Here is a 27,872-nt window from a genome sequence, read left to right on the forward strand (position 1 = left end):
CACGCAGCTGAAAGTCAGGTGACAACCTTCCTGTGTAGTGGGCACCTAGGGTATCAGGGAAAGGTTTATGAGAAGTTAAGCACAAATCTCTAACACGACATTGAGCAGCATTAACAAGAAAGGAACAAAGTAGAAACTGCCTCTCAGGCTACTCTGACCAACCAGAGATGGAATGATAGGGTGCCTCTTGGCTAAAAGCTGAATGACTCCAAAGAAACACAGAAGACACCATGTTATCGAAAGGGTTAATCACATACTTTTACAAAATAATTGTATGGTATATATATTTATCTTGGTGAACACCAACCACTGATCAATAATGTAACTGTATGGATGACTAACGATGACTATGATTAACATTTACTGAGCACTTACTTTGTGCTTATTAGCTTTTCACAGATTGTCTTATTTCATCTTCACAATGACCTGCAGGCATTGTTGTTATTACTGTACCCATTTTACAGATGAAGAAACTGAGGCACTGAGCTCTTAAGTAACCTGTCCAAGGTTACACAGCTAGTAAGTGGCAGTTGCAGAATTTGAATCCAGGTCCTCTAGCTCTAGAGCCCCTGTTCTTAAATCACTGTGCTTAAATTACTCTCTGGATGTTGAAGCCGTTGGTATCTGACACAGGAAAACGAGGCTGCCTTTTAAATTAAACCCCTTGCCTGAGAAAATGAATTCTTTGTTGAACACATAATCCTCAACAACAATCCTCAATACAGACCTTTTGACATCAAAACAGTCAGAAATCTAATGTTGCCATGCAATTCAGACAAATAAGAATGTTGAGGCTCCCAACAAAATTTCATTCTCCAACTGATAGGAGAGTTTGCCAATGGTTTAACTTTGTGGCACGATTTACTTACACAAGGTATTAACAAAACAGAACTATATATGCTAATGTGCTTTCAGTCACATCATTTTTGGGCAGTGGGGAGGAGAAGGGTCGGTCACACGTAAGAACCTACCATGTGCCCGGCACCCAACTATGCATAAGGCACGTACATTCACATTAAATCCACATAAGAAATTGTCTGATTAGAATTTATAAAATCATTTCTACCGATCTGGCCTTTACTGGTTACACTGAAGTAAGTATAAAACCTGTTCACACCTCCAGCCCCAAACATGCTACAGAACAGTAAACACTATCAAGAGCGCGGCTGCATTAACAGCAGCACTGAAGTCAGGGAAACCATCCCGCTTGGAAAACTGAGAAGCGCCTCTGCTCCTCGAGCAGCCCACGTCCAAGGGACGCTTTGGGTAATATGTACTATATGTACGATTGTCAAATCCAATGGCACATACATCTTAAAATCTGATTTATGCTCATCAGCTGGGAATCAATACAAGTAAAAACATAACCTTGTAGTCATCATTTTTTATTAAAAATGTAAGAAATATCACTGCAGACCCATTTCGGTGTCACAATCTTCCATTTCGTGGTCATGTTTAGAGCTACCGTTTAGGAAACCATTGGATGAAGTCTCTCCAACCCCATTGGAGTAGTGCTCTGTTTCCATGTCTACATCATTACTGGAAATGAAAAAAACAAACCTAATTTTAGAAATCGCATACTTGTAGCTTAGTTTAAAATAAATTACTACTCACTACATACAGCCTGCTTATATACTGACTTCATAATACAAGGCGATAGCAATCTGTAAAAAAAGGTGTTTAGTTCAATCTTGAACGTCTTCAAAGCCAGTATGTAGCTTGCCCTTAACAAATTTGTACTTCTGGATGGGGAAGGGGAAAAGGGTATGTCCTAAAATGTAGGGGTTTTCTGACTTTCTAGCAGTATGGACAAACTTTTTCACATACTTCCCGCAATCTTACCGACTCAGTTCTGCACTTCATTTTTTGCTCGCTGATGAGCCCTTGCCCCAAGATCCCCCACCCGACCCTGCTGCGTGCGTTTCCAGCACTCAGGGAAAATGGGGGGGGGGGCGGGGGGAGGCGACTTCATTCTCAAACTATTCCCGGGTGCTGCCTCACCTCTTTGCGGCCCTCATAATCCTCTCTCCTAAGACGATTTCTTCCTTAATGGTCACTTTCTAGCATGTGTCCTCGCGGCTCAGAAACAGCCTCCCACAGAAGTAAACGATGACTTGGAAAAGCGCTCTGTCTGGTCCTCTCAGACCTTGTCGGCACCCAACATGATTTTCCTCCCACGGGCTTTCTTTCTTTCTAAAGAATCTGCCAAACCTTAATTTTAAAAATGCCACTTTGGATACGCAGGTTGCTCCTTTCACTTGCGTCTCCTTTCCTGACAACAGCGCGGTGCCAGTCCCCGCATGTGGACACGCTGACGCCGCCGCCGCGTCCCCCCACCCACCCCGACCCACCCCTGCACTCTAAGCACGACAAACACCTATTCTCAAAGATTTCTCCAATGAAAATCTACATAAGGATTCCACAGTCCAGAAGGACACACTTGTTGAAAATACAGCAAATACATTAAACTGTACTTTTCTCATTTAAAAAGCAACGTATATTCGTTTGTGGGAGAAAAAAGCAACACCGAATGCAGATGAGCAAAAAGCGCTCGGCGCATGAGGCCACCAGACACAACCACAGGCAACACCTCGGGGACAGCATGCGAGGTGAAGTGTGTGTGCGTGAGAGTGCGGCTTCTATCAGCAACACACGTCAGGGGAAAAGACACCGATCTAGGGAGAATGGGGCAATGGGCCCAGGATTCCTCCATCAGTCAGAAACACTTGTTTACTTTTTTTTTTTTTTTTTTTAAAGTAGGCTCCTTGCCCAACACGAAGCCCAAAGCGGGCTCAGACCGAGCCGAGATCAGGAGTCGGATGCTCAACTGACTGAGCCAGCCAGGCGCCCTGGTTTACTCTATCCTGACGAACTTTGAGAATGGGTAAGACAAATCAAATTTTAGAGAGAATAATGTTTAATTTAATGGAAATTCTTAAGATCATAGTTTTTAGCCATCTTAATAAATATACTAAACTTTTTTTTCCTCTTTTGACAAAACAATGTAGTATTTGGGAGGGATTCCTTCATTTGAAACCCATTTAAGAAGAGCTTTAGAGCGTGCTTTGTGTTCGGGAGAAGCAGTCTCTGCCCTCCCGGGGTGAACAGAGGATCAGCACTCAGATGGTGAAAGTTAATTACAAGGAGTGACGCAACACTGAGTGGGGACATAATCGAGGAAATCATCCTTCAAGAGTAATAAAGAGACTGAGTTTTATAGCCTGCTGGATCAGACGTAGGGGGTGGGGAGGGAGCAGCGTTTCAGATGGGCAGAGGGTAGAGTGCAGTATAATGCAAAAAGCACAAGTCTGGGAGTCAGAAATCCTGGGAAGTAGTCACGGTTCTGCAACTTACTAGCCCCTGATTATTGAAACTGACCCCCACAGAAGTCATTTGCACTTCTGGTGTTCAGCTCTATACCTGCAAAATGGTTTTAATAGTTAATACCATCTTCGCCTACTTTGCAATCCCACTGTAAGGACGACTTTACCACCTATAAATGTAACTGTTTAGTAGTTTAAAGCAGTTAAAAATTTTTTTTTTTAAAGATTTTATTTATTTGACAGACAGAGATCACAAGTAGGCAGAGAGGCAGGCAGAGAGAGAGGAGGAAGCAGCCTCCCCGCTGAGCAGAGAGACCAATGCGGGGCTCGATCCCAGGACCCTGAGATCACGACCTGCGCCTAAGGCAGAGGCTTTAACCCACTGAGCCACCCAGGTGCCCCAGTAGTTCAAAGTAGTTTAAAAGCTTCCTTTCCTCTGTGTCACCAAACCCTTCCAGTGAGCATGCTGCCCTGAACTCAGGTGGTAACAGGTGTCTTTAGCAACTTTCTGCCATGAAGAGTATTTAAGAGACTAACCCATGAACTGCCCGCAGTCCTGCCCCCAGACAAGGACAGACCCTTCTACCAACAATACAGGACAGACGTGCTATATAGGACAGTAAGACCTAAAGGAAAAGTCTTAACTTCCTCCATTTCCATGCATAATTTTGATTACAACCCAGTCTTCTAATCTTCTGTTTTCTAGTACGTCATTGCTCCTGTGAAAGGCTACCCTAATCTCCTCTGCCCGAGATGGCCGTTTTTTCCACCACTCTACCCACACCACCTCTGCGGACACCCCCCTGCAGCCCCACCACCCAACACGATCCCTTCGGTAAGTCGAGAGAGAATGTGGGTATTCTGATTACTCTCCCAAATCACAAATACAGGTTTTTATACCTATGCCTCTCTCCAGAATCATCTTTCCATTAAGATTCCATGTGAGAAAGTTTTGCACTGATGAACATTTCCCCCCCGCAAGCACTGCGACCAATCAATTCAGGTAATGAGACCAAACCAACAACAGAATGATAAAATCTACCCGTGATTTTTTTTAATCTGTATTATTTTTATCATTCCACTAGTCCTGAACCAAAGTGAATTCAGATGCTGGATGATCCAGGCAGGCTGACCTCGTAAGAGCTTGCTCTCATACACTCGTATCCAAACGGTAACATTCCATGAACCTTCAGGTCCAGGTATCTGGACGGATGCAACTGAGCGGATGCAGGATTTTAGCAGAGTCAAAAAGACATCCCTACTCTCAAAGCTCTGGGAAGTCAGAGACCACGCCTAGCAGAACGTTTGACACCCAACAGCTCCTCAATACCACGCTCATGCTGGATGTTTATTACTAAATGACTTAAGGTCCATCTGCTGCTATAAGCAAGCTCTCTAAACACAGGCTTTCAGAAAAGATTCTTCACAAAGTTATTTGGAACCCAGGAAACATTCTATACATTTACACCAAAAAAAAAAAAAAAAAAAAAAAAAACCCACACAGAGAAAAAAATAGTTGTCAATGTTACTTCTGGAGAGTAAACAGACCACTGTGACTTCACTGGGAAATATAAGAACAGCATCTATGTGACCATCTGTAGAGGCCAGTGCCATCAGGAAAACCAGAAGAAGGCAGAGCCCAGAGCGGATTCTTACAGTCCCAGCAGGCGGAGGAGGGAACGCAGAGTCAGAGCAAGGACCAAAGGAAGGAGGCCGCGCGCACACGGGGGGTGAAGAGCTCTGGGGAACTTACTGCCCGCCCTTGTATTCTCTGGGGCTTGGGAACTCCCAGGCCCTATTATGGACCATATAATTCAATTTTTCTAAATTATTAAAAATGATGACACTTACACGCAGGTTGCTTATAGTAATGCAAAAGCTAGGGAGATCACGTACCTGGTGAAGTTATTAACTTGCTGTGATCGGGACATGTTTATACTGTTTAGTTCTGGTACATTCAAATTGGATGACTGGTGTTTACTATGGCAATATGACTGATGTGCTTTATTTGATATTACACCATTACTACAACTTTCAAAACCTGGAAACAAAGAAAAAGATGCATGAACACAGAAACACACACTAAATTAAGTTGTAAACAATGTACCCATATTCTGGTCTTGCACTTAAAACTTTCACAATGTAGGAGAGTCGATGCATTACTTAAACAGTAAACAAACAACTTCTCTGAAAGGACACGAGGATATTAACTGTGGGCTGTAATTACTATCTTCCTTAACATTCACTGAAGGCTTATCTATGGATCTTATTTAATCCCCACAACCCCCCAGGAGGGCAGGGTTCTCATCACGCCCATCTAATATATAAATACCCCGAAGCTAAGACGGTCTCCACATCTGAGACAATGTATGGGCTTTGAGACAGACGGAGGCGAAGGATACAAACCCAAGAATCACGGGCATTTGTGGGAGGGCGAGGTCAATAAAATGAGAGGCACTAACAGAGAAAGCTATGTGCCAATGGAGGAAAAGCAAAGGGGTTATTACTCTATGAAAGGAAAAGAAATGATTCTTTTCAGAAAGCGGAACACACAGAGACAGGAGAATCCCTTGGGAAGAACAGGAATGAGAGACACAAGCAAAGAAAGACAACTAAGAAAAACCGGAAACAAACCTAGAGAAGTGATGTCATATATGACAAAAAAGGAGAGAACTGTCATTAAGAAAACACCAAAGCCTGAAGACAGAAGACCAGGGAGCCCGTAAAGGGCCAGGAGGAAAAGAACGGGGCAGAGCAGACCCTCGCCCGGCCGGCAGGGAGCGGATGAGAAAGCAGGCAGCCGAGCGAGGCGGGGTGACGGGCGGACTACAGCTACCACCACCGCGGCACCCCCTTCCCACGTTTCCACTTCATCAGGAACGCACGTTGACCTTTTAGCTTCACTGAACGTCTATGACTTCATCTCCAAAGACAACTCAGATGCTGGCCTATGTTAGGAAGATCTGCTCGAAACCCAGCCTGAGAGCCACCCCTTCTTCACGTTACCTTCCTGGTACTAAAAACATCCATCTGATCCACTCACCATTTGTTTTCCAGAACATGGTGAGATCAAGTATGCCTGCGTGCAAAACGGCTAGGTGCAAACACCCAGATTTTTAAACATTTTAAATTTTGGTTCAAAAGCACAAAGGAGGGTAAAAACTTCTAAGTTCTGTCGTAACACTGAGTCTCACCAGAAAAATGCGCAGTACTTCCTTTGCCTGATGCTAAGTTGTGGATGTTCATCCCGTGGCTGGGGCTCATGCTTGGACTACTGAAAGGTCGAGGACTAACGGGGTAACTGTCTTGAGATTTCGGACTTCGGCCCCCCAGACACCGTACTTCGCTATCTGTACCATTCACCATTTCTATAAACTGACGCACTCTAAAAAAAAAAAAAAAAACAAAAGATAAACTGACTTTATTTTCAAACAGTTTATTTAGTACAACAGATTTCTGAGACGAAATATTTTAAAAAACTGTATTTATCACTAAGTACAGCCTTTCCATTGTATACTAAAAATATTACCTGTGGTTTCATATACTGTACTGCTTAAATCTGAAATTTTCCAGAAAAATCAGAGTGTAAAGCAAAAGACATTGTATCTCCTTTATTCAAGAGTTACCGAGAAAATGACAATCTCTCTGTAGTATAATAAAATCAATATGGGCTTCATTTCTGAAGTTAAAAATAACTTGATCAAATAATATTTGCACCCGATAGCAAGTCAAATAGTACGTAAGAACAGGATGTGCTTTCCTGGACATATGACACAAAGAGCACTGCTCCCCACTGTTCCTCATTCCTAGGTCCTTTTGCAACTTCTTCACCAAAATGGGCCACACTTAAAATTTTACTCTAAAGCAAAATAATTCTAACATTTGGCTTACAAAGGGTTTCTGATACTTAGAAGACAGGAAATATTAAGCTTAATAACACCTAAATTTCAAAATAATAAAGATTCAGAAAGACCAACAAAAAAAGCCACATTACGATGGCTGTTATTTAGGAAAAAAAAAAAAAGGCAGAATATAAGGTGTTGACAAGGATGTGGAAAAACTGGAACTCTTTTAGGCTGTTGGTGAGGCTGTAAAATGGTGCGGGGCTATTGAATTCTAAGGATTAATGTCCTCAAAAAATTAAATACAGACTTATCATACAGTTCAACAATTCCATTTCTGGGTATACACCCCGAAGAACTGGAAACAGGCACTCCAACAGGTATCTGTACACCCGGTTCATGGCAGCACGATTCACGACCACCAGAGTGGAAGCAACCCAAACGTCTATCAGTCAGCCTTCGGAATGAACGCAATTCTGACATATGCTACATATGGATGAATTCTGAGGACATTTTGCTAAGAGGAACAAGCCAGTAACAAAGAACAAATATGTTGTGATTTCACTTAGATGAGGTATCAGGGTAGTCAAATTCAATTTCATAGAGAGAGAAAGTAAAATGGTGGTTGCTAGGAGCTGTGGGCAGGGTGAAATGGGAAGTCCGTGTCTCTGTTTGGGATGATGACAAAAGTTCTGGAGACGGACGGCTGGTGAGGACTGCGGAACAGTGTGACTGTACTTAATGCTACAGAACTGCCGTGTAAAACTGGCAAATTTATGTTATGTATATTTTACCACAATTTTCCAAAATTACACAGACTTACAATAACTTTGTGGGAAGAGAAACAGATAATCCATCTTCTAAAGAAGATTTTAACACTTTTGAACATATAGCCAGCGTAACAGAAGAGCAACCAGAGTAAAAGATATCATCTGCTTATAACCCCCAACACAGGGTTTTTTTAAAAATCATCTATTACTTAAATGCGCTATATTACAAAATTATATTAATACCTGAAACAAGGTGAAACAAAGATTAAAACTGTTAAAACATGAAAATAATTCTGATTATATAACACACACACACACACATAATGTAGTAACTTTTTATTAAAAACTCACTTTAATGTGAAAAGGAGATTAGGATTTCTTTCAAGTAAACTTGGGTATAACTGTTGTGTTGTTTCAATGGCTTCTCCCATTCTTCCTGCTAACACCAATTTCTGAATTCCTAGTTAGAGAAAGAAAGCAAGAGCTCAATTTTTTAGGAGTAGTAACATAAACTTAAGAGGGCCGTCAAAAAAGAAAGGTAAAAAAATACTTTAAATAAATTATTGCAATTAACTTCCATTTCTTTTTCTAAAATCATAGTTTCTATTGGGCAATCAACGAGAGATTTTGGACATATTAAAAAACTAGAAATATTAGGTATTTCATAAACTATTTTTAAAAATCACAAACTAATATACAAGTAATACAGGAAAAATACCTGTTAAGACGTACTGAGGTACTAGACACTGTGTTTACAGCCTACAAGGTGGTGCCAGCCTCAGAATACTTTTCCCAATCTCATCAAGTTACACACACTAAAAATATGTACAGCTTTTAATATGTCAATCATACCTCAAGAAAGTGTTTTTTTTTAAAGACCATAGCAAACATTAGAGAAAATATTCAAAATGTCTTATCAAATATGTAACATTCTGCCCCCAGTACTATGAGAATGCTAGCCTTTGAGTAAAATCTGAATTCAACATTCACTGAGGGCTCCCTGGGTGTTGGATGATTTGCCAAATCAGACGATGAGTACACAGAAAGAGTACACGATCATCTCCCGTTTGTCAGAGCTCGGTTACATAGTGAGACCGCAGGCAAGCATACGGTTAGTGACCACACAATGGAATCGGTGCTAAAGCAAGTTGCAAGCATCCTGACTTCACCCATCCCGCTGTGTTTTGATGCCTGTCCTCTCACCAGGCCACACTCGGCCCGATGGACTAACGCCCACAGCGAGAGGGCAAAAAACTGCGGCAGAGCCACATGCGGACTGGACTCGCCCCCGCCAGCACAGGCCCTGGCTCTGGCCACAGGCCCGGGGACTGAAGCAGGAAAAAACTTAAGATCAATGCTATCTTTAGACAACAACTGGAATAATGCAAAGATTTACATTTCTTTCAAATATTATCTGCACTAATATCTAGTCATGGCACTACTTTACCAACTAAAAAAAAAAAAGTGTTAACTATTTATCTCCTAGATTGGTAAACATTTCTTATACAACTTTCTCCAAAACTGTATCTTTCCATATCCAGAATGCTAACACAGTCTTATGTGAGTTTTTTGTAAGGTGATCTTCAAAAATGTCAGTGAAAATAAATTTCAGAGGCATCAATTTTAAGTTAGTATATTTGAAATTTTTTAACTTAAAAAATAAAATTTCTAAAAGTCAATATAACCAAACCTATAATCTGAAAACAAGTATTATCCATGCACCACAGGGTCCTTACTTTGTCTATTCTTAATGGAAGCTAATTCTTCTAGAACGGTCTGGTCTGTAGATCTGGCAAAGGCCTCTGCTGTGGCACAGTACCCATGGTGGACTAAGTAAGATGAAACCATTCTTAAAATAAAAAGAAGAAACACACATCTTTTAGTCAAGAGAATACAGGCTTCATACTACAATTTATATAAAACAAGATCTACTCTGCTGTTACAAAACCAACCTATTCCCTTTAAAATAAGGCTTTAGGAACCTCAACTATAAAATTAAAAAAAAAAAAAATCATATTGTTCTGGTCATGTAGTATGTCCACAAAGAGAACTGCCAACGCCAGGCTACCAGCACTCTCCGGAAGAATGACTATCACTGGAGGAGAGTCACGGGCAGACTCTTGATTCTTGGCGGCCCCTGATCCCTGGCTGCTTTCCTGTGACTTCCCAGCCTCATATTCAATCCTACTAACCATAATTTCTATTTCATCTTTATTGTACGACCTATCCCAGTGAAGTGCTGGCATTTTATAAAATACGACGATTTTTAAGTAGCAGATGAATTCTGCGTGTCATGGAGTTCAACTACTTTCTTTACTCATCGGTCACATGAGATGGGATCTACCAGCCGTGAACACAAGAAATAGTAACGTGAACACGAGAGACGATCTTTCAGAACGAGGCCTATGCGGGTGATAATACTAACCAACGAGAAACCACCCTTCTCATCTCAATCAGTATCACGGTACGTGAGAGATTACTGTACGTCACTGGACATGAAAGTATGACTCCCATGGAAGCGCCACGCTTCCAGAGAACACAGTTTTATAAAATGTCATCAAGTGGTCAAAACACCTTGATATCTAACTACAAAAGGTGAGAAACAGTATGACTCAACAATATTAACCCAAATATTCAACTCCTAAACCTGCCTCCCTCTGGCATGACTAAGGACCTATCAGAAAGTGGCAGGAAGCAGTGATTCAGGAGAGAGGGGGCAGAGGGGGCAGAGGGGGAAATCTCCAAGAAACAGATTTTTCATTTTATTTCATCTAACTGGTCAAATTAGGTTTAAAAGGGTAGGGAAGAGCTTTTTAAACATGGACTTCCTAGGAGGACATGGTGAGAGTCAATTTTATAAAGAATGGGGTGGGGATGGGAGAAGGCACTGGACTCTGGCTACAGAATGAAGAGAAATGATGTTTCTTCTACTACTGCCCTGCTGTGATGCTCAGCAGTGACCATTTTTAAAGCACGAAAGGGATGTGACCCTGGGAGAGCAACTTATCCGAGCTCTAACTCATGGTAATAACTTTTAAAATGACTGTCAGCCGGACTTTGCTCTCCTGTCAACTGTGCAGGCAAAAAATACCAGTGCACAGGTTGTGCACTACCAGATAATCGCTCCTGGGAAGAAGCATGTTTTCAGAATCATCATCGTATCTTCCAATCATTATCGCCTCCAAAAGACACAGACAAAAACTTTTATTATGTCTTTAAATGTACAACTGTTCAAAGCAATTACACAGATATTTAAGACGAACAGTCAGACTACCGCTCTCTGGAAGTCTCTGCTCTTTTCTTGGGTGAGACAACAGCAGTGGAAATGACTACTTACAGTTACTGGTACTTACTTTCTTTTTAAGTCTGTACTATTTCAAGCTTTATTAAGAGTTACCAATTAGTGCTACGGACAGCCAGGAGTCATCTCCAGCCTTCTGGCAAAGGTATAGTTTATAAAGTTGACTGTCACAGGACTTATATTTTCCTGACTTCCAATCCAATGAAATTCTACTTTTTCATAAGGAATGGGTTGAGATAAAGGTTGTTCATTTTATGGTATACCTTTATGGACACCCACTGTTTGCTCTGCTGCTACCCAACTGATTCTGTACCACTGTTATTATGGAATCTGTGAAGTATTTATCCTACTTTTAGGAATCCTCACTCCATATTCCTAACTCTTTGATCTTATTTCTTTTGCTGCCTCTTAAATGTCTAATAATAACACGTAAAAGTAAATTACATTAAAAATAATTAGTAAGATTTTTTAAAACTCCTTCAATTGGAGGCTTCTGGTCAGATTTTCCGATTTAGAATAGGGCCCAACTATAACCTCCCTGAATCTACATGAAAAATAATAAACAGATTTAGCAAAAACGGGACAGGGATCCTAATAAGCAAAAATTGTTGATATTACTTCTGAAAGAGTAAATGATTCACTGGAAAAAAAAAAATGAGTCAAATCTTGAAATACAAAATGTTCATACCAAGTCTGTATTCCAATACATTAACTACACCATTATTTTGATGCTTATTCTTACTGTGTATTTCTTTATCCTCATCCATATCAGAACTACAGCTGAACACAGCCAAGTTCATACCCAAAAGCCCACAGCTCCTGAATTACACAATCTAAAATTATCTTCCTGAATTTATCTTTTGCATCGGCACTATTTCAAGAGAATCAACTGACCTATGGAAAGCATTAACTCCAATTACTAAGGATAGCAAGTCAATCAACCTAAGCGATCTAGTGTCACTTTATTTCCTCCACTAAATTCGTATGTCAGACTAAAATATAATTTTGTATGTGTGCCACCAAATATAAAATGATTTTTTAATTGTTTAAGTAGCGTGAACTGCTTTTCATAGCGATTAAAAGATAATCAATATATTAAAATTATTAGGATATACAAAAAATAATTTTTAAGAAGAGTAAATTACTTTTTCCAGAGATCTAAGTATAATCAATGATACACTAAGATTATTAGGATATAAATTAGATTAAAAAGCTTCAGTAAATATTCTTTTATGCTGAAAGAATGTTTTATAAGAAATATATTTTAGAATAATAACATCCATTCAAATTTCTTCACTTACTTTTGTATCATGGTTTGCCATTCGCCTTCCCGATCTCCAATAGGAAACCGGTCTATCTGTGCCTGTATTTTGGTTCTCCACTCTCTCATGTAGTCTTCTATGTCAAACACGAAAGGATGCTGCCCAAAATTGGCATCGACGACTTCTCCTGGTGTTTGGAGCCCCACAGTAGGATATAAATTTGGCTGTAAGACAACACATTCCACTAGCATCTATCTTTCCTTTTTATATTAAAGACATATTCATTCTTTCACGAATGCTATTTTTAAAATAACAGAATACAATTTACTTCTAGAGTAATTTAAAACTGCAGTCAAAACCAATAGAGAAAGAAAAATGATCTAAATACAATTAAAAGGAAATCATCCAAATACAAGTGATCATTTGTATTTGGTAATTCTGTAATCTAAAAATTCCAATTTTTACAGAATCTAAAATATTCTGTAATCTAAAAATAGATTACAGGCTGGATGAAAAACACCACTTCCTATGCTGTGATTATCAAGAAAAAATATGAAACAACCTAAGCCACTTATTTTGTTTATTCAGAGGCTGTGTGGTATTACACCTACCTATAATGAACAAAAACACAAATCTTGCTCTTCAGAACAGGTTATATAATAGTTACAAAGACTAAAATCTAAACACATAACTCAGACCTATCTTTCTCTATATATGTATGATGCATGTCTAGAAATGGCATGTGAGGACCAGTTACCCCAGAAGTACAATCCTAACTGGGCACACACTACTTTTAAGTTTCCTAACTCCATTCCTCTGTACATCTGGCATGCCATTAGGAAGAGGCAGTGGTAGAATGTAATTCTAAGCAAAACACAGTGCCACTGAGAGTGGGGGTTCTCCTTATATAAACAAATGACTCAAATGCACATATTTTTGGAGTTGAAAAGAATTTAAATATTCAGTTTCACAGAGGAATGCATCCAGATATACTCCAAGATTTTGAGGCTAGACAATCAAGTTTAACAGCTTCAAGTACACAAAAAATACGCAAAGTCTTTTGGCTCTATTACTATTTGTTATACATAAAGTGGGCATGAGCTACTGAATGTCTACTGAACAGCAGGGCTTAGGCATCAACATAATCCTGGGAAATAATCACTGTTTGCATCATAGAGATAAAGAAATTGAGGACTGGGGGTCATGAACTTGCCCTGGGTCTAGACTGGAACACAGATTTATCGGACACCAGATCTAAGTTTAGTTTTCCTTCCTACAAACTCCAAATCCTACTTCAAACACCACTCACTGTATTTACATCTTATTTCTTTGCTATAATGGTTCTTACAAATATTTTCAGTACAAAATCAGGTAGAGACTGAGAGGGGATAATTTGGATATAACTGTAAGATGCTCAGAATTCACAGCAAAAAGCTAAGAGATGTATTTAGAAACAACTGATCACTCAAGCCACCAGAATCAGAAACAAAAGGAATACTGTGTCAAAATACTGAGAAACAGAACCACAGTGGATTTGGGAAAGAAATGGTAATGCAGTGTACGCAGATGTACTGATTCTTAATCAACAAAACTAGCAAGTTCTTACAATTTGAGCTGGCAACAAGCGCGAGACTTTCTCATTCCACCACCGAGAAAACAGACCTAAAGAGTGGGAGGGATTTATCCAAAAGCACACAACCTTTTTTTACCTTCTTCTTCTTCTTCTTTTTTTTTTTTTTTAAGATTTTATCCATCTGTTTGGCAAGGAGAGACAGTGAGAGAGGGAATACAGGCAGGGGAAGTGGGAGAGAGAGAAGCAGGCCTCCCCTGGAGCAAGGAGCCAGATGTGGGGCTCGATTCCCGGAGGCTGGGATCAAAACCCGAGCCTAACCAACTGAGCCACCCAGGCGCCAAAAAGCACACAACTTCTTCATGACAGACATAAAGCAATTAATGTAAGCCTCACCATTTCTAGCACAGTATTCTTTCCATTAAACTCCATTACAAAATTAAGACATACTTTAAAACAAAAGTATAGAAGGCCAAAGCTTCTTAATAAAGATAACACCGAATGTAAGGCAATCCTGTTTGTTAAGCAGAATTTATAATTCTGATATTCAGCATTGCCCAAAGATGCTTTAGAAATATTTTGTTTGCCTGGGGCGCCTGGATGGCTCCGTCAGCTAAGTGTCTGCCTTCGGCTCTGATCTCTCAGGGTCCTGGGATGGAGCCCTCTGTTCGTACTCTGCTCAGCAGCAAGCCTCCTTCCTCCCTCTCTGTGCTCTCTCTCTCCCTAATAAATAAAATCTTTAAAAAAGATGTTTTGTTTGCTAATCTAAATTTTCCCAACAAATTCAAGAACATAATCATAACACTATAAAAGATAATCGACATTCAGGAACAGTGATAAAATTGTGCCATTAAAAAAGTGTAAAACGGGGGCGCCTGGGTGGCTCAGTGGGTTAAAGCCTCTGCCTTCGGCTCGGGACATGATCTCAGGGTCCTGGGATCGAGCCCCGCATCGGGCTCTCTGCTCAGCAGGGAGCCTGCTTCCCTTCCTCTCTCTCTGCCTGCCTCTCTGCCTACTTGTGATCTCTGTCAAATAAATGAATGAAATCTTTAAAAAAAAAAAAAAAAAAAAAAAAAGTGTAAAACGTTCCTGTGACAAAACATGCCATAAATGTCAAGACAAACGGACTTTATAGCAAAAACCCTGTTGCACATATGAGAAAAGATCAACATTCTCAGTGCAAACAATATTTTCACAATTGGACAAAGATTAACAAGCCAACTCAAATTTTTTTTTAAGTGGTGATGGGTATACAGGCAATTTGCAGAAGAAATATAAAATGACAATGAAAATATGAAGAGACACTTAACCTCATTCAATTTCCTAAAATACAAATCAAAACAAGAAGAGTGGTTTTTTGCACATTAGATTAAGATTTAAAAGACTGAAAATACCCAATGTTGACTGAAGGTTGAGACAATAAGCCCCCTCAGCCACTATACACAGAAATGTAAACTGATAATATTTCAAGAAAGAAATTTGGCCAAGTCTATTAAAACTGACAAAACAATTTCATGTGTAAGAATGAAATCCAACAGAAAAACAATGTGCAAAGATATACCAACTGCAGCATTATTTTTATAGCAAAAAAGAATGTCCACTCACAGGTGGTATTACCCACCAAACTCACTGAAACTCAGACTCTAATAAGATATACCATCATTTTACGTTGAAGAAAACACACCGCCTACTAAATCTGACAGGCCAGAGGGCCTAAGATGCACCCCCATTTCATGTCAAAATAGGAATGATGTGCATCTCAGAAGTTGCGGTAGTGCATCATACAATAAGATACTATAAAAAATAAGAGTAAAAAATCTGTATACTGACAGAGAAAGATGTCCTATATATTACTAAATGAAGAAAGCAAGCTAGAGACTACATAAACTATGACTCTACCTTTTCTGTAAACATTTAAATAATAGACAGACTGGTTAATACAAGTTTAAAAACAGACCTGGAAAGATCTACACTCAAGTCAACAGAGCCATCTAAACAGGCTGGGATTATGAGAAACTTCTCTTTTGTACATTTCTGTATTTATAAACATTTATTATCAGTATTTCAATACTTAACACTATATATAACTTCTGGAATCAGGAAAACTCAATAAGAAACTGGGCATGGTAAAGCTAGCTGGGGTCAATGAAAAGTAAGTGTATTTTTATACTACTTACTCAACTTTAAACCTGAAGAACCAGAGAGAAAGGAATTACCTCCTAACTGGCTGGACCACACATTTAAAAAATAATGTAAAAGACTTTTTCACTTGCTAGACTATAGATTTCTAAAAACAGAACAAATAGGGGCGCCTGGGTGGCTCAGTCGGTTAAGTCGCTGCCTTCGGCTCAGGTCATGATCCCAGGACTGGGATCGCGTCCTGCATCAGGCTCCTTGCTTGGCAGGGAGCCTGCTTCTCTCTCCACCTCTGCCTGCCACTCTGCCCGCTTGTGCGCTTGCACTCTCTCTCTCTCTCTCTCACAAGTAAATAAATAAATAAAATCTTAAAAAAAAAAAAAAAAACCAGAATAATCACCGAGATGTGCAATCATCACAATTTAATTTTACAACATTTCCATCATTCCAAAAAGTAACCACACACCTAGCAGTTCGCTCCTGCCCACCATTCCATAACCCACAACAACCACTTTCTGACAATACAGATCAGCCTATTCTGGACATTTCATATCAACGGAATTATAGAATATGTGGTCTTTTGTGACTGCCTTCTTTCATCTCAGCATAATGCTTTCAAGGTTCTTCTATGATATAGCATGAATCCAGGCTGTGGATTTATGTAAAATAATGTTTTCCAGGAAACTTTATAAATTAAAGAAGAAAAAAAATCACCCCTTCTTGTGTAGAATTACACAAAAATGAGAATAACTTAAGCCTCTATGAAGAGAATTTAAAAAGATCTCCTAATTTCTATTAACCTATGAAAAATACAGATCCTAAAAATATTCAAAAGCTAAAGATACACAAAATCATATCCTCAATAGTATAGTTTTGTTCTGTTTTGAAGATGTTTTCTAGTGAAAATGAAAGCAAATAATGTATCTATGGAAAGTAGATTTCAAATCTGCAGCAAGATCTGGAATGCAGCATCATTTTAGATGAGAGCAGCTTCTGTAACAAAAGGAATTGACCTAATCCCAAAATGAGTGAGTTTACAGAGGGACACTTCCCGAACTGGTGAAGAAAGATCATTTTGAAAAAGATACCAGGAAAAAAAAAAAAAAGAAAAAGAAAAAGATACCAGGTTTTCAAAGGCGTGTAAACACTGTAGGTTCCATGATGAGTGCAACCATCTAGATCAACTTTTGTTCTGTAAATACCCTGCCAGGATGTAATGCTACGACCCGCTAGTGAGGCATCACAGGTACAGAACATACAGACACTTCTTTGGTGGGACACTTAAGGGAAAGACTAGCTTTTTTTTTTCCTTTTTTAAGTAGCAGAATGCTGTGCTGCATGTGGGAGTCCCAGAAGATCTGAGTCACAAAATAAAACAGAACCACTGTATAAAAAACAAAACAAAAGACAACCTTGCAACAACCACCGTAACCACTTTACCCACTGGTGCTACAAAGCGGAGTATCCTCACTGATTAATTATAGACAAGGCAAAAAACAGGACTAGTGACTCTCAAATGGGACAAAAATAATCAGAAGACAACACAAAAATAGTCAACATGTCTACAACCCACTTAGCCTTCTCCAAATTATCACCACTTGTACAAGTGAGGAACAGAAGCTCATCGAACAACTGCTTGCTCCAACAGGTTGGTTTTACTTGCTTAAGGCCTCAAAAGGGGTAAAAAAACAAAACACCAAACACCCTCCCAGGTGAGCCCTTCTGCCAACTGCAAAGGGAACCGAATGTTGCCCGCCCTGCAGCCCCTGGAGAGATCTGAGCCACACACACCCCACCAGCACCTCCAACGGGCCACACCCGCAGCCCCCCCCTTCCTAAGCACGTGACTGCAGCCCCGTGCGTCCAGTAAGTGGTGTGAGGACTGCGTTTTTTCTCCTCCCTTTATATTAACTCATCTGCTTGCTACTGGAATCATTCTCATCGGCAACTAAACATCCTGGTAAATAAAAAAATCTTCATTTGCCTCCACATCTGCGACCAGCCACCACATGCCACTTGCTTCTTCCCTATTCAGTTGAAATCCTCCACAAACCTGTCCCTACTTGGTGATTTCCCTCCTCCTATTCGCTAGTAAACTCTTTCCAATGAGGATTTCTCCATCACTCAGTCTGCTGAAACTCTGTGTCAAGGTCACCAGCATCCTCCTCTCTGCTAAATCCGTAATTAATTCTCAGTTCTTAGCCTACACGTGGTATCACAGGAACATCTCACACAGGTGATTTCACCTTGCTTCTAGAAAGGCTTTCTTCACTTGACTTTGAGGACACACCCCCTTCTAAGTCTTCCTCCGACCTCACCGTAGGCTCCTTCTCAATCTCCCTTTGCTGGTTCCTTCTCTTTTCCCAAACATGCATGCCCCTCTTCTCTGCCTACACACACTTCCCTGTGGATGTCACCTGGTCTCATACATTAAACAGAAATGCCAAGGATTCCCCAAATTCTGTCTCCAGCCCAGATCACTCTCTTGAATTATAGGCTTACACGGCCAACTGTATACTTGGGAACTCCATTTAACTTATCCAAAACCAGGGGCACCTGGGTGGCTCAGTGGGTTAAAGCCTCTGCCTTCGGCTCAGGTCATGGTCTCAGGGTCCTGGGATCGAGCCCCGCATCAGGTTCTCTGCTCAGCAGGGAGCCTGCCTCACCCTCCTCTCTTTGCCTATCTCTCTGCCTACTTATGATCTCTGTCAAATAAATACATAAAATCTTAAAAAAAAAAACAAAAAACACCTAAAAACTTATCCAAAACTGATCTCCAGATCCACCCCCAACCTTAAACCTGCTCTGCCTATATACAGCCCTCTCTGCATCAGTAAGTGGCATCACCATTCTTTCCATCCCCCAGGCCAAGAATCTCAAGGTCCTATTTTCTCTCGTATTTTTCACATCCAATTCATCAGAAAATCCTCTTGGCTCTCAGTTGGGGTATTTTCCAAACATACTTATTTTTATTTTTAAATTTAATTCTTTAATCTACCTGAAACTTACTTTGGCATAAATATAAGACAAAATCCTAAGATTACAAACTTTTTCAAAAAGATAAACACTGGTTCCCATACTGCTTATCAAATAATACTTCCTAGTGAGCATGTTGATTTTAGACTCCGAATTTTCCTTGGCTTAGCAAAATTGTTCTCTATTATAACTTCTATTTCTTCTGTTTTTTCTCCCCCTAGAATTTTCTTCAGGAACATTAGTAACTTATAGATAGGATGACTATCCTCTGCCTCTGATTCTCCTGTCACCCTTCTCAAAACATCTCGGAAACTGAAATGTGTTTATAAACAGTGGCACTTTACATCTGTACACAGGCAGCTGTTCCTGCATGCACAGGTGTGGCTTTCCGAAAATTCTGGAACTTCACTCATTTTTTTCCCTGGTGGAACAGCTGGATAACTGCTACCTCAGAGACATTTTAGTCAACAAGTTATGCACAGACCAACTAAGAAAGAAATACCAGAGTCCTGGTTGTTGTAGTGCCTTCTGGTAATACTAAAAATGGGCATCAGAGCCTGCACAATGCAATTGGAAGCTTGGGAGAAAATGCGAGAGACATAATGGAGAGCTCTCAGGAAATTTTCTTGATGGCAGAGATGTCAGCATCAAGTAGAAAACCACAGACATCAACTCTAAAAAAGTGGTTTAAAAGACTGGATTCTAAATATGAAGTTTGGGGAATATCTTAGCCAATCTATATTCCTTAATTCATTATTTTCAGGTGTTTAACAAGTGATACTGATTAAAATCTATACATTAAAAAACCTGTATTTAAGGGTGCCTGGGTGGCTCAGTGGGTTAAGGGTCTGCCTTCAGCTCTGGTCATGATCTCAGAGTCCTGGGATTGAGCTCCGCATCTGGGCTCTCTGCTCGGCGGGGAGCCTGCCTCTCTGCCTACTTGTGACCTCTCTCTCTCTCTCTCTGTCAAATAAATAAATAAATTTTTTAAAAAAAATCTATATTTAAATACCCTAAGAGATCATTCAGTGAATACAAAATAACAATTTTAAGTGATAACAAAGCATCCTATCCTAGTTTGTTAGGTCTTTCCCCATCAGTGTTACATATGATGTGTGTTACGATGGGCAGTCTTCGCCTGGGTAAATAAGGTATCCACAGTCAAAGCCCTCAAATCTCTAACGATGTGAGTCACCATCACCTGCTGCCTGAATTTCTGCAAGAGCCTCTTCCCAGGTCTGCCTGCTTCTGCCCTAAATCCCTGTCCCAGTCTACTTTTCAAAAAGCTGTCAGCGACCCTTTAAAACTGAAGCTACGCCACAGGAATGGAGACTGCAGTGTCTGCATTTAGGGCGGAGTAAATGCCCAAGTACTGGCAGTGGCCCTCCAGGTGTCCATGAACTCGCTCACCCTGCCCCACCTCGATCCTGGACTCATCTAGCGCACTCTTGTCTTCGTCCCCTCTGTGGAGCCCTGACTTAGTCAGCTCCTCTACCTGCTTCTCTGCCTGGGCCATTCTTGCTCCATCTACCTATTCTGCTGACTCCCTCACTCTGTTCCGGGCCTCTGCTCCAGTGCCCCCTTGCACACCTTGGCAAAGGCGAATGAACCGTATAGTCCACGTTCTGTCTTTGGTACTCCCCCACTCTCTTGCTCTTTCTTTAAAAGGTACCTACCACGCTTTACAATGTCATAGTTTATTTGTCCTTAACGTCCTGTTTACTCCTAGTCCCCAGACTGAATACGTCAAGAGGACGGAGCCCTTCACCTGGTCTGGAGCACGGTCACAGCATCCGTGGCACAGTCACTTGCTGAACTGTTCAGCGATACCAAAGAAACACATTTCAACTGAACGCAGTGACAGTGACAGTACAAGATGTATTTTAAGTAACAATTCTGATTTATTTGTTTAGTTACACAGTTCCCTTGTGCCAGGGCACCTGGCGCCCGGGGAAAGGATCTCTGGTCTATGCATCGCATATAAACTTGATAAATATCAGTGAGACAGAATTCCAAACACGTTTAATACCAGTTTCTTTACGCTTCTTTTAATTAAAAATACAAAACAGCTTTTAAAAGAAAGTATGTCTTACCGGTAGGTCGGTGAAAGCAATACCTAAAACACAAACAAAACAAAAACCAAAAAAGTGGCATTAGACACGGTTTTTCAAAGGCAGACGATAGTGACAAGCTGAATTTAAACTGAAAACAAGGGAAGGAATGGCAAAGGAAGGAAAGGAAAAAATTCAAAACCTAGAATTAAATAGTGAGACCAGTGTTTTTCTCAGTAACACCAACAGAGGTCTGAGAGAGAACGTTCTATCTCCCTTCAAGATCAACATCCTTGTTAGTCACACCGCAGTGTTATTTCTGGAGTACTGCGCCTGCCTCCAGGACTTTGGTTTCAGACAGATCTTCTAAGCTATGTCAAGAACCTTATAAGAAAACTGGTTGCAAAACAGTCACATTTGATTTTTGACCAAAACCCACGCTGCTTTATTGAGCCTTACCACTCAATCTTCCTCACCTACATTTAGCTTTTAAGTAATTCTGGGGGAAAGGGAATTCTTGTTACCAAGGGAAAAAAACTGAACGATGCAAAATACAGTACTTTTGTTTCTTGAAAAGAAGTTTTTCCGCATGAAAGTACATTCTTAAATAACTTGACTATTCTGTGAAAAAACTCAATTCCTCATTCAAGGGATCAAGGGTTATACAGCTGAGAATTTCTCATGAATGTCCTCTGACAGTAATTTCACCACAGTCATGTTCAGATACAAGTCAGAGGAGTGAGTCTACTGGCATCCCAAACTGATGATTTAATAATCTCTCTTCTAATATTTAAATACATTACTTCACTGAAAATAAAATAATAAATACACCAAGTATTTCTGTAGGATCTCATTCATATGCTTAAAAAGACTGAGCTCTAAAAAACAGGAGATAGTCACTTACTCTCAATTCTTCCAGTCTAAACACACATTAAACCTAAAAAAAACCTTGGGGCGCCTGGGTGGCTCAGTGGGTTAAGCCGCTGCCTTCGGCTCGGGTCATGATCTCAGGGTCCTGGGATCGAGTCCCGCATCGGGCTCTCTGCTCAGCGGGGAGCCTGCTTCCCTCTCTCTCTCTCTCTCTCTCTCTGCCTGCCTCTCTGCCTACTTGTGATCTCTGTCAAATAAATAAATAAAATAAAATAAAAACCTAAAAAAAACCCACATCAACACCACTACCTTTCCTATGTGGACCACCATCTAAAAACTGAGGGCATTTCCACTGAATTATCTTTTAAGGCCTCTTCCCACGTGAAATTTTATGGCTCTGTTATTGTGCTGTACACCATCAGAAAACACAACTATTTGACTCTATTAAAGTAACAAAACTGGGGCGCCTGGGTGGCTCAGTGGGTTAAAACCTCTGCCTTCAGCTCAGGTCATGATCCCGGGGTCCTGGGATCGAGCCCCGCATCGGGCTCTCTGCTCGGCGGGGAGCCTGCCTCCCCCTCTCTCTCTGCCTGCCTCTCTACCTATTTGTGATCTCTGTCTGTCAAATAAATAAATAAATAAATAAACCTTTAAAAATATTTAAAAAAAAAAAATAAAGTAACAAAATTAAAAGACAAACTGACTAAGCCTCTCTACTGTATGGTTTTTAATAAATGTGTAAAAACAGGGGTTTGTAGTCAAGTCCCACCTTTATGACTTTTAAAAACTAGTAAATTCATGTTGGCTTGTCAAAAGGAAAGCAAAACTCGTGGTCACCTAAGCTTCCCATAAACAGACTACTTTTAGCTTCATTAATAAATAGAAAGCAAAGTGATCATAGGCCAAATATGAAAATTTATTCTAAAATTCTCAGAAAACTAAAAAGGATACAGGAAACAACATAGAGTATTTTAATAAAATATTACCAACTGTATCTTAGTATCTTAATCATAATTTAGCAGCCTAAGAAGTTATTTTCCTCAAAGATATCTCCTATAGCAAAGATGGTCTACTTTCACAGTTTTAGCCAAAATTCCTTTTTGTTAATAATTACTGAATAATTACTGAAATCCTCAGTCTTTACCATAAACTCTAATGAAAAACCCAACTCAATTCCAGAGATTAACATTTTTGAAATGGCTACCACAACCTGTACACATTCAGACCACAAAAAGATACTACTTTAGTAAGTCAGATTTAAATTTTACCTGGAAGACAATTTTTTATATTTATAATTTTCTGATATGTCAAAAGGCTTTTCAAAAAGTGATCTTCAATTGATGATTTTCAATAAAGTAAAAAAACTTCCAATTAAATTAACCTAGATACTGAACTGTCTCTCCTTTAACTATTTTCTCAAATAAAAACCTTTCCAGTTCTATTTCTATGATCAGTAAATATATATTTTTAACACCTTCATGAAAAAGAAACTAAAGATGTATCAGCTTTTGGGTAGAAATGACCCACTCTGGGAAGTACAACAGTATGTAAATAATATTTTTATCTTCTAGATGCTAGAAACTGGACCAGAGGGAAGCATACTTCCATGAAGACCCAGAGAGTAAATCTTTCACTCTCCAGGCTCTACGGTCTCCGTCACAAGCACTCAGTCCTGCCACTGGACAGAAAAGCACTGTATACATCGCACAAAGGAATGGGGGGGCGGCTCTGTTCCCAAGAAACTTGACTTAAAGCACAGACAGGAGACCAATCTGGATCATGAGCTGTGGCGGGCTGACCTCTGTTCTAAAGGAGTGACTTTTTACCACTGCATCCCCAGCATCTAGCCCAGACTGGCTAACAACACGGAATGAGTACTCACTATGTGCCAGGCAGTCACCTAAGAACTTTGCATGCATCATTTCAGTCTACTTTACCAACCAAAGAAAGGCAGGTATTACAGTGGTCCTACTTAGAAACTGAGGCACAGAAATATTAATCTGCATAAGGTCACATGGCCTAAGCCAGGAGACAAAACCCAGGCAACTAAAGAACCCATATTAACGGCTCTTAATAAACATGAAATTTATAAATGAATACTGACAAATGTCTCAAAAACTTACTTAAAATTAGAACATGATTTTATCATGAAGTACCCTTTTCTTAAGAAGTATCTCACATTTTAAATAGATTTCTTATTCAAGAGAAAATCTCAATATTAATGTTTGTGAAAAATCTAACAATCAAATAAAATCACATCACCTATGATCTTTCTATTTCCCAAAACAAAATTCCTTCTCTGGAATAAAGTTTTAAAAAACAGTAAAAAGACTAATTTTTGGTTTAAAAATATGCCTTCTTTTGCATTTTGGATCAAAGGTCATACCTAAAAGCAGATTTCTGCAGTTTAATTTAAGATCAAATACCTTAAGCAAGCAAGGCAACTAAGACCACCTTGGGTTAAATGCTGTGAAGAGTCAGAGCCAGGACAGTAACACGGAATCAACTAGAGGATACATCATCTGGAAAGGGGCCAGCCATAGCAATCAAATCACAAATCCACACATCTCCTGGTGTCCCGAAGCAACACTCCTGTGTGGACTTGGGACAACCTTTCTGTTGCTAAGACAGGACTTCAAAATCAGTATTAATATTCAGAACGAAAAGACTTAAGCTGCATATAAAAGTGAAGACACTAATTTTATGTCAGGAATATGACAGCTATTACCAATGCAGCCAGAAATCCAGAATTTTCTACTATGAAATGAAAGACACAACAGTTTTTGTGTTATATTAAAGAACATCTATTATATGCCTAAGGACACTATTTGCAGTCTAATTTTTAAATACAATTTATGAGCACAATGAAATTTCTGCCTTCCGAGGCTAGTTTTTGCTTCCTTTTGCTTTACTTCATCAGAAGTAGTTTGCTTTGAATCAAGCACTTCTCTAGTAATGTGAAACCATTTTACTTTTAAAGCATCAGTCTTGCTATCCTTCATAGTTTCTGTATAAAAACAAAAACAAAAAAACTTCTAAGGGAATATAACCACCACACACAGTTCACAGTTCTCAATTTGAAACACTATGGGTGCATACACAACCAAAAAGCCTGATTTTCTACTAGTCTTGGGATGGCTATGCCTCTTTATGTTTTCATTAATTTATTTTTTTATTTACCATCTGTCTTTTATCCTTGGAAGTTTTGCTGTTATGGTTTTAATTCTGCTCCTTTCTGCAGAACTTGTAGTCATCACCCTTTAGTCATCACTAAAGGGCAGGCCTGCCCTTTAGTGGGTCAAATGCCTTTCCTTTGGTTGATAGTATCAAGACTTTCCTTCATGATTACCCCATACTACACTAAAAACTGACAGCCTTTTCTTCTTAGTACCTGTTACTTAGAGAATTCAGTCATACTATGAAGTGATTAGTGTCTTACTCAAAGCAGAAAAGACTTAGCATTTCTATTACCAGAATAAATATGGGAACTAAGGAATATTTTCATAGTTACTCCCATATATGTGATACAACGTGGCGTTCAGAGAATGTAAATTTTTACCATTTCCTCAACTTCCACCTGGAAAGAACAAAGAAATAACATCCAGAGGCATGTACTTACAATCGAGGACTACACAAGTGTGACTACTATGCTATAAGTACAATAATCACAGTATTTGATTACTTTACATGCAATACATTATCTTAGTACCTAAACTATGTCCATTCTTGGTGTAGAAGCAGGTATTGTTGATAAGGTTAACACAACAGCCAATGACATCACCAGTCGTAAAAGTTGGTCCATAAGGTTGTCCCGTTCCAGAAGAACAAAATGAATGTCCATCATCCCCATGATAACCATATGAATGTTTATCCCAGCCTAAAGAGAAAGTTCCAGTATATTTACAATGAAAAGTAACGTTCCTCTGTACTAGAGCTATTCACTAAGATTATGAAAAGCAAAGCAAGAATAGTACAATAGATGATAGCACAAAAGTAAAACTCTCAAATGTACATTTAAATTCCCAATAATTACACCACATGATTTCTACATTAAAATACTGTTTGCAACACTAAGGAAAATAAATCTGCCACACAGAAGACTAAAACATGTATTAAACAAGACTCTTACCATTAAAAAAAAAAAAAAAAAAAGGCAAGACACATTTTCCATGCATATTTCCTTTGCTAATAAACCAAAGGAATTTTGCTTTCATTTACACACACACAGAGTTTAATATAAAATAGAAGATTTTTCTATTTTCAAAGTTTCCTCCCAAATTAATTTTTAACATTAGTAAGAATAACAGAAAATATAATCCAAGAATCACTTTCATCTGATTGATGGCTTTGGGAAACAGTTCTGCCATCTCAGCTGACACCTTCCTTAGCTCACTTGGACTATGAGCCTCCATTTCCAGAATATTGAACAAATGAAAACAAGTTAAAAGCCAGGAATGTACTGGAGAGCAAAGAGAATTAATCACATTAAAATATTTAAAGTCATTGATATGACTATGTAATAGAAGTTAAAATACCAAAACAAGCAAAAACATAAAACAAAAAAATGCATGATAGATACAAGTTTTGCTAAATAGCATAAAATTTAAATTTTTAAATACCACCTGACTTCCCCTTCAAACTCATAACATAGAGGAGATTAAAAACACAGAAAATCAATGTACTTAACTATTTCAATTATTACTTCAAATATTTAGACAGAAAGATATAGCCATAAGACAGTATCATAATTCAATTACAAGTACCTGGTAGTCTATTCATGTTCACACCTTGAGCAGAAAGACCAATTCCCATGTAACTGTTAAAAAAAAGAAGGGGGGGGGGCAGAGAGAGGAACAAAAGCAGGTTATTACCCAAGTTGAAACTCAAAAGGCAGCTACAAAAAAATTTTACAATTCCTTAAACAGCAAAAAAGGCAATATTAAGCAACAATAAAACTCAGATTCACAGTAAATTCCTATAATACTCATTCTTAAATACACCCAAAGTACTAGTAATAATTATATACTCTACTAACAACTATAAAAGCCTTTCAACGTATCCACACTTAAGTATTCAGGATTAAAATTTCTAATAAAAAGCGTAGAGGGACTTGTGGAAGAAAAAAGAAACAATATTTAGGAAACTATTATACTTCCAAAAAGACACAGTAATAATCAAGACCACAAAAAAAGGGACACGGATACATATTTGTAAAAAATGTCAAATTCACATAAAAAACATGTGAGATATTTAAGAAAATTACATTTAAAAGTATGTAATGTAGGGGCGCCTGGGTGGCTCAGTGGGTTAAAGCCTCTGCCTTCAGCTCAGGTCATGATCCCTGGGTTCTGGGATCAAGTCCCACGTTGGGCTCTCTGCTCAGCGGGGAGCCTGCTTCCTCCTCTCTCTCTGCCTGCCTCTCTGCCTACTTGTGATCTCTGTCTGTCAAATAAATAAATAAAATCTTTAAAAAAGAAAAAAAAAGTTTGTACTGTATAGTATCCACGTACCGGTTTTCTTAGAATTTGGCAAAATGACAAAATCAAATTAAAGATAAGATTCTTTGTTTTAATTTATCAAACTAAAAGAAAAAAATTATCTCCAAAAAAAGAAATATAAAAGGAAAAGTTATTGAACTATGTGATTCATTTTAGAAGCTTATAAAATATAAATAAAACCTGATAAAGATAGCTGAAAAGTGGGAAGAGTATAAAACAATACACTTGTAAGTACTGATGCAAAAAGAAAAAGAAAAGCCACCGACTAAATAA

At 39.1% G+C, this 27,872-nt stretch overlaps 1 protein-coding gene across 1 annotated transcript in view; it reads right to left on the minus strand.

Annotated features, from left to right (window-relative positions):
* The window catches only part of RANBP9 (RAN binding protein 9), an 88,621-nt gene that overhangs the window by 12,523 nt on the left and 48,226 nt on the right, over positions 1–27,872 (minus strand). Inside the window, exons 4-12 of the mRNA XM_059399476.1 lie at positions 26,865–26,917; positions 25,811–25,978; positions 21,274–21,296; positions 12,538–12,722; positions 9,672–9,784; positions 8,287–8,395; positions 6,518–6,708; positions 5,220–5,364; positions 1,418–1,539 (exon numbers count right to left, since the gene is read on the minus strand). Coding sequence (XP_059255459.1) covers positions 1,418–1,539; positions 5,220–5,364; positions 6,518–6,708; positions 8,287–8,395; positions 9,672–9,784; positions 12,538–12,722; positions 21,274–21,296; positions 25,811–25,978; positions 26,865–26,917 — 1,109 coding nt within the window. The remainder of the gene's footprint in view (positions 1–1,417; positions 1,540–5,219; positions 5,365–6,517; positions 6,709–8,286; positions 8,396–9,671; positions 9,785–12,537; positions 12,723–21,273; positions 21,297–25,810; positions 25,979–26,864; positions 26,918–27,872) is intronic.

The sequence above is a fragment of the Mustela nigripes genome, chromosome 5, assembly GCF_022355385.1.
Source record: "Mustela nigripes isolate SB6536 chromosome 5, MUSNIG.SB6536, whole genome shotgun sequence".
Taxonomy (NCBI): Eukaryota; Metazoa; Chordata; class Mammalia; order Carnivora; family Mustelidae; genus Mustela; species Mustela nigripes.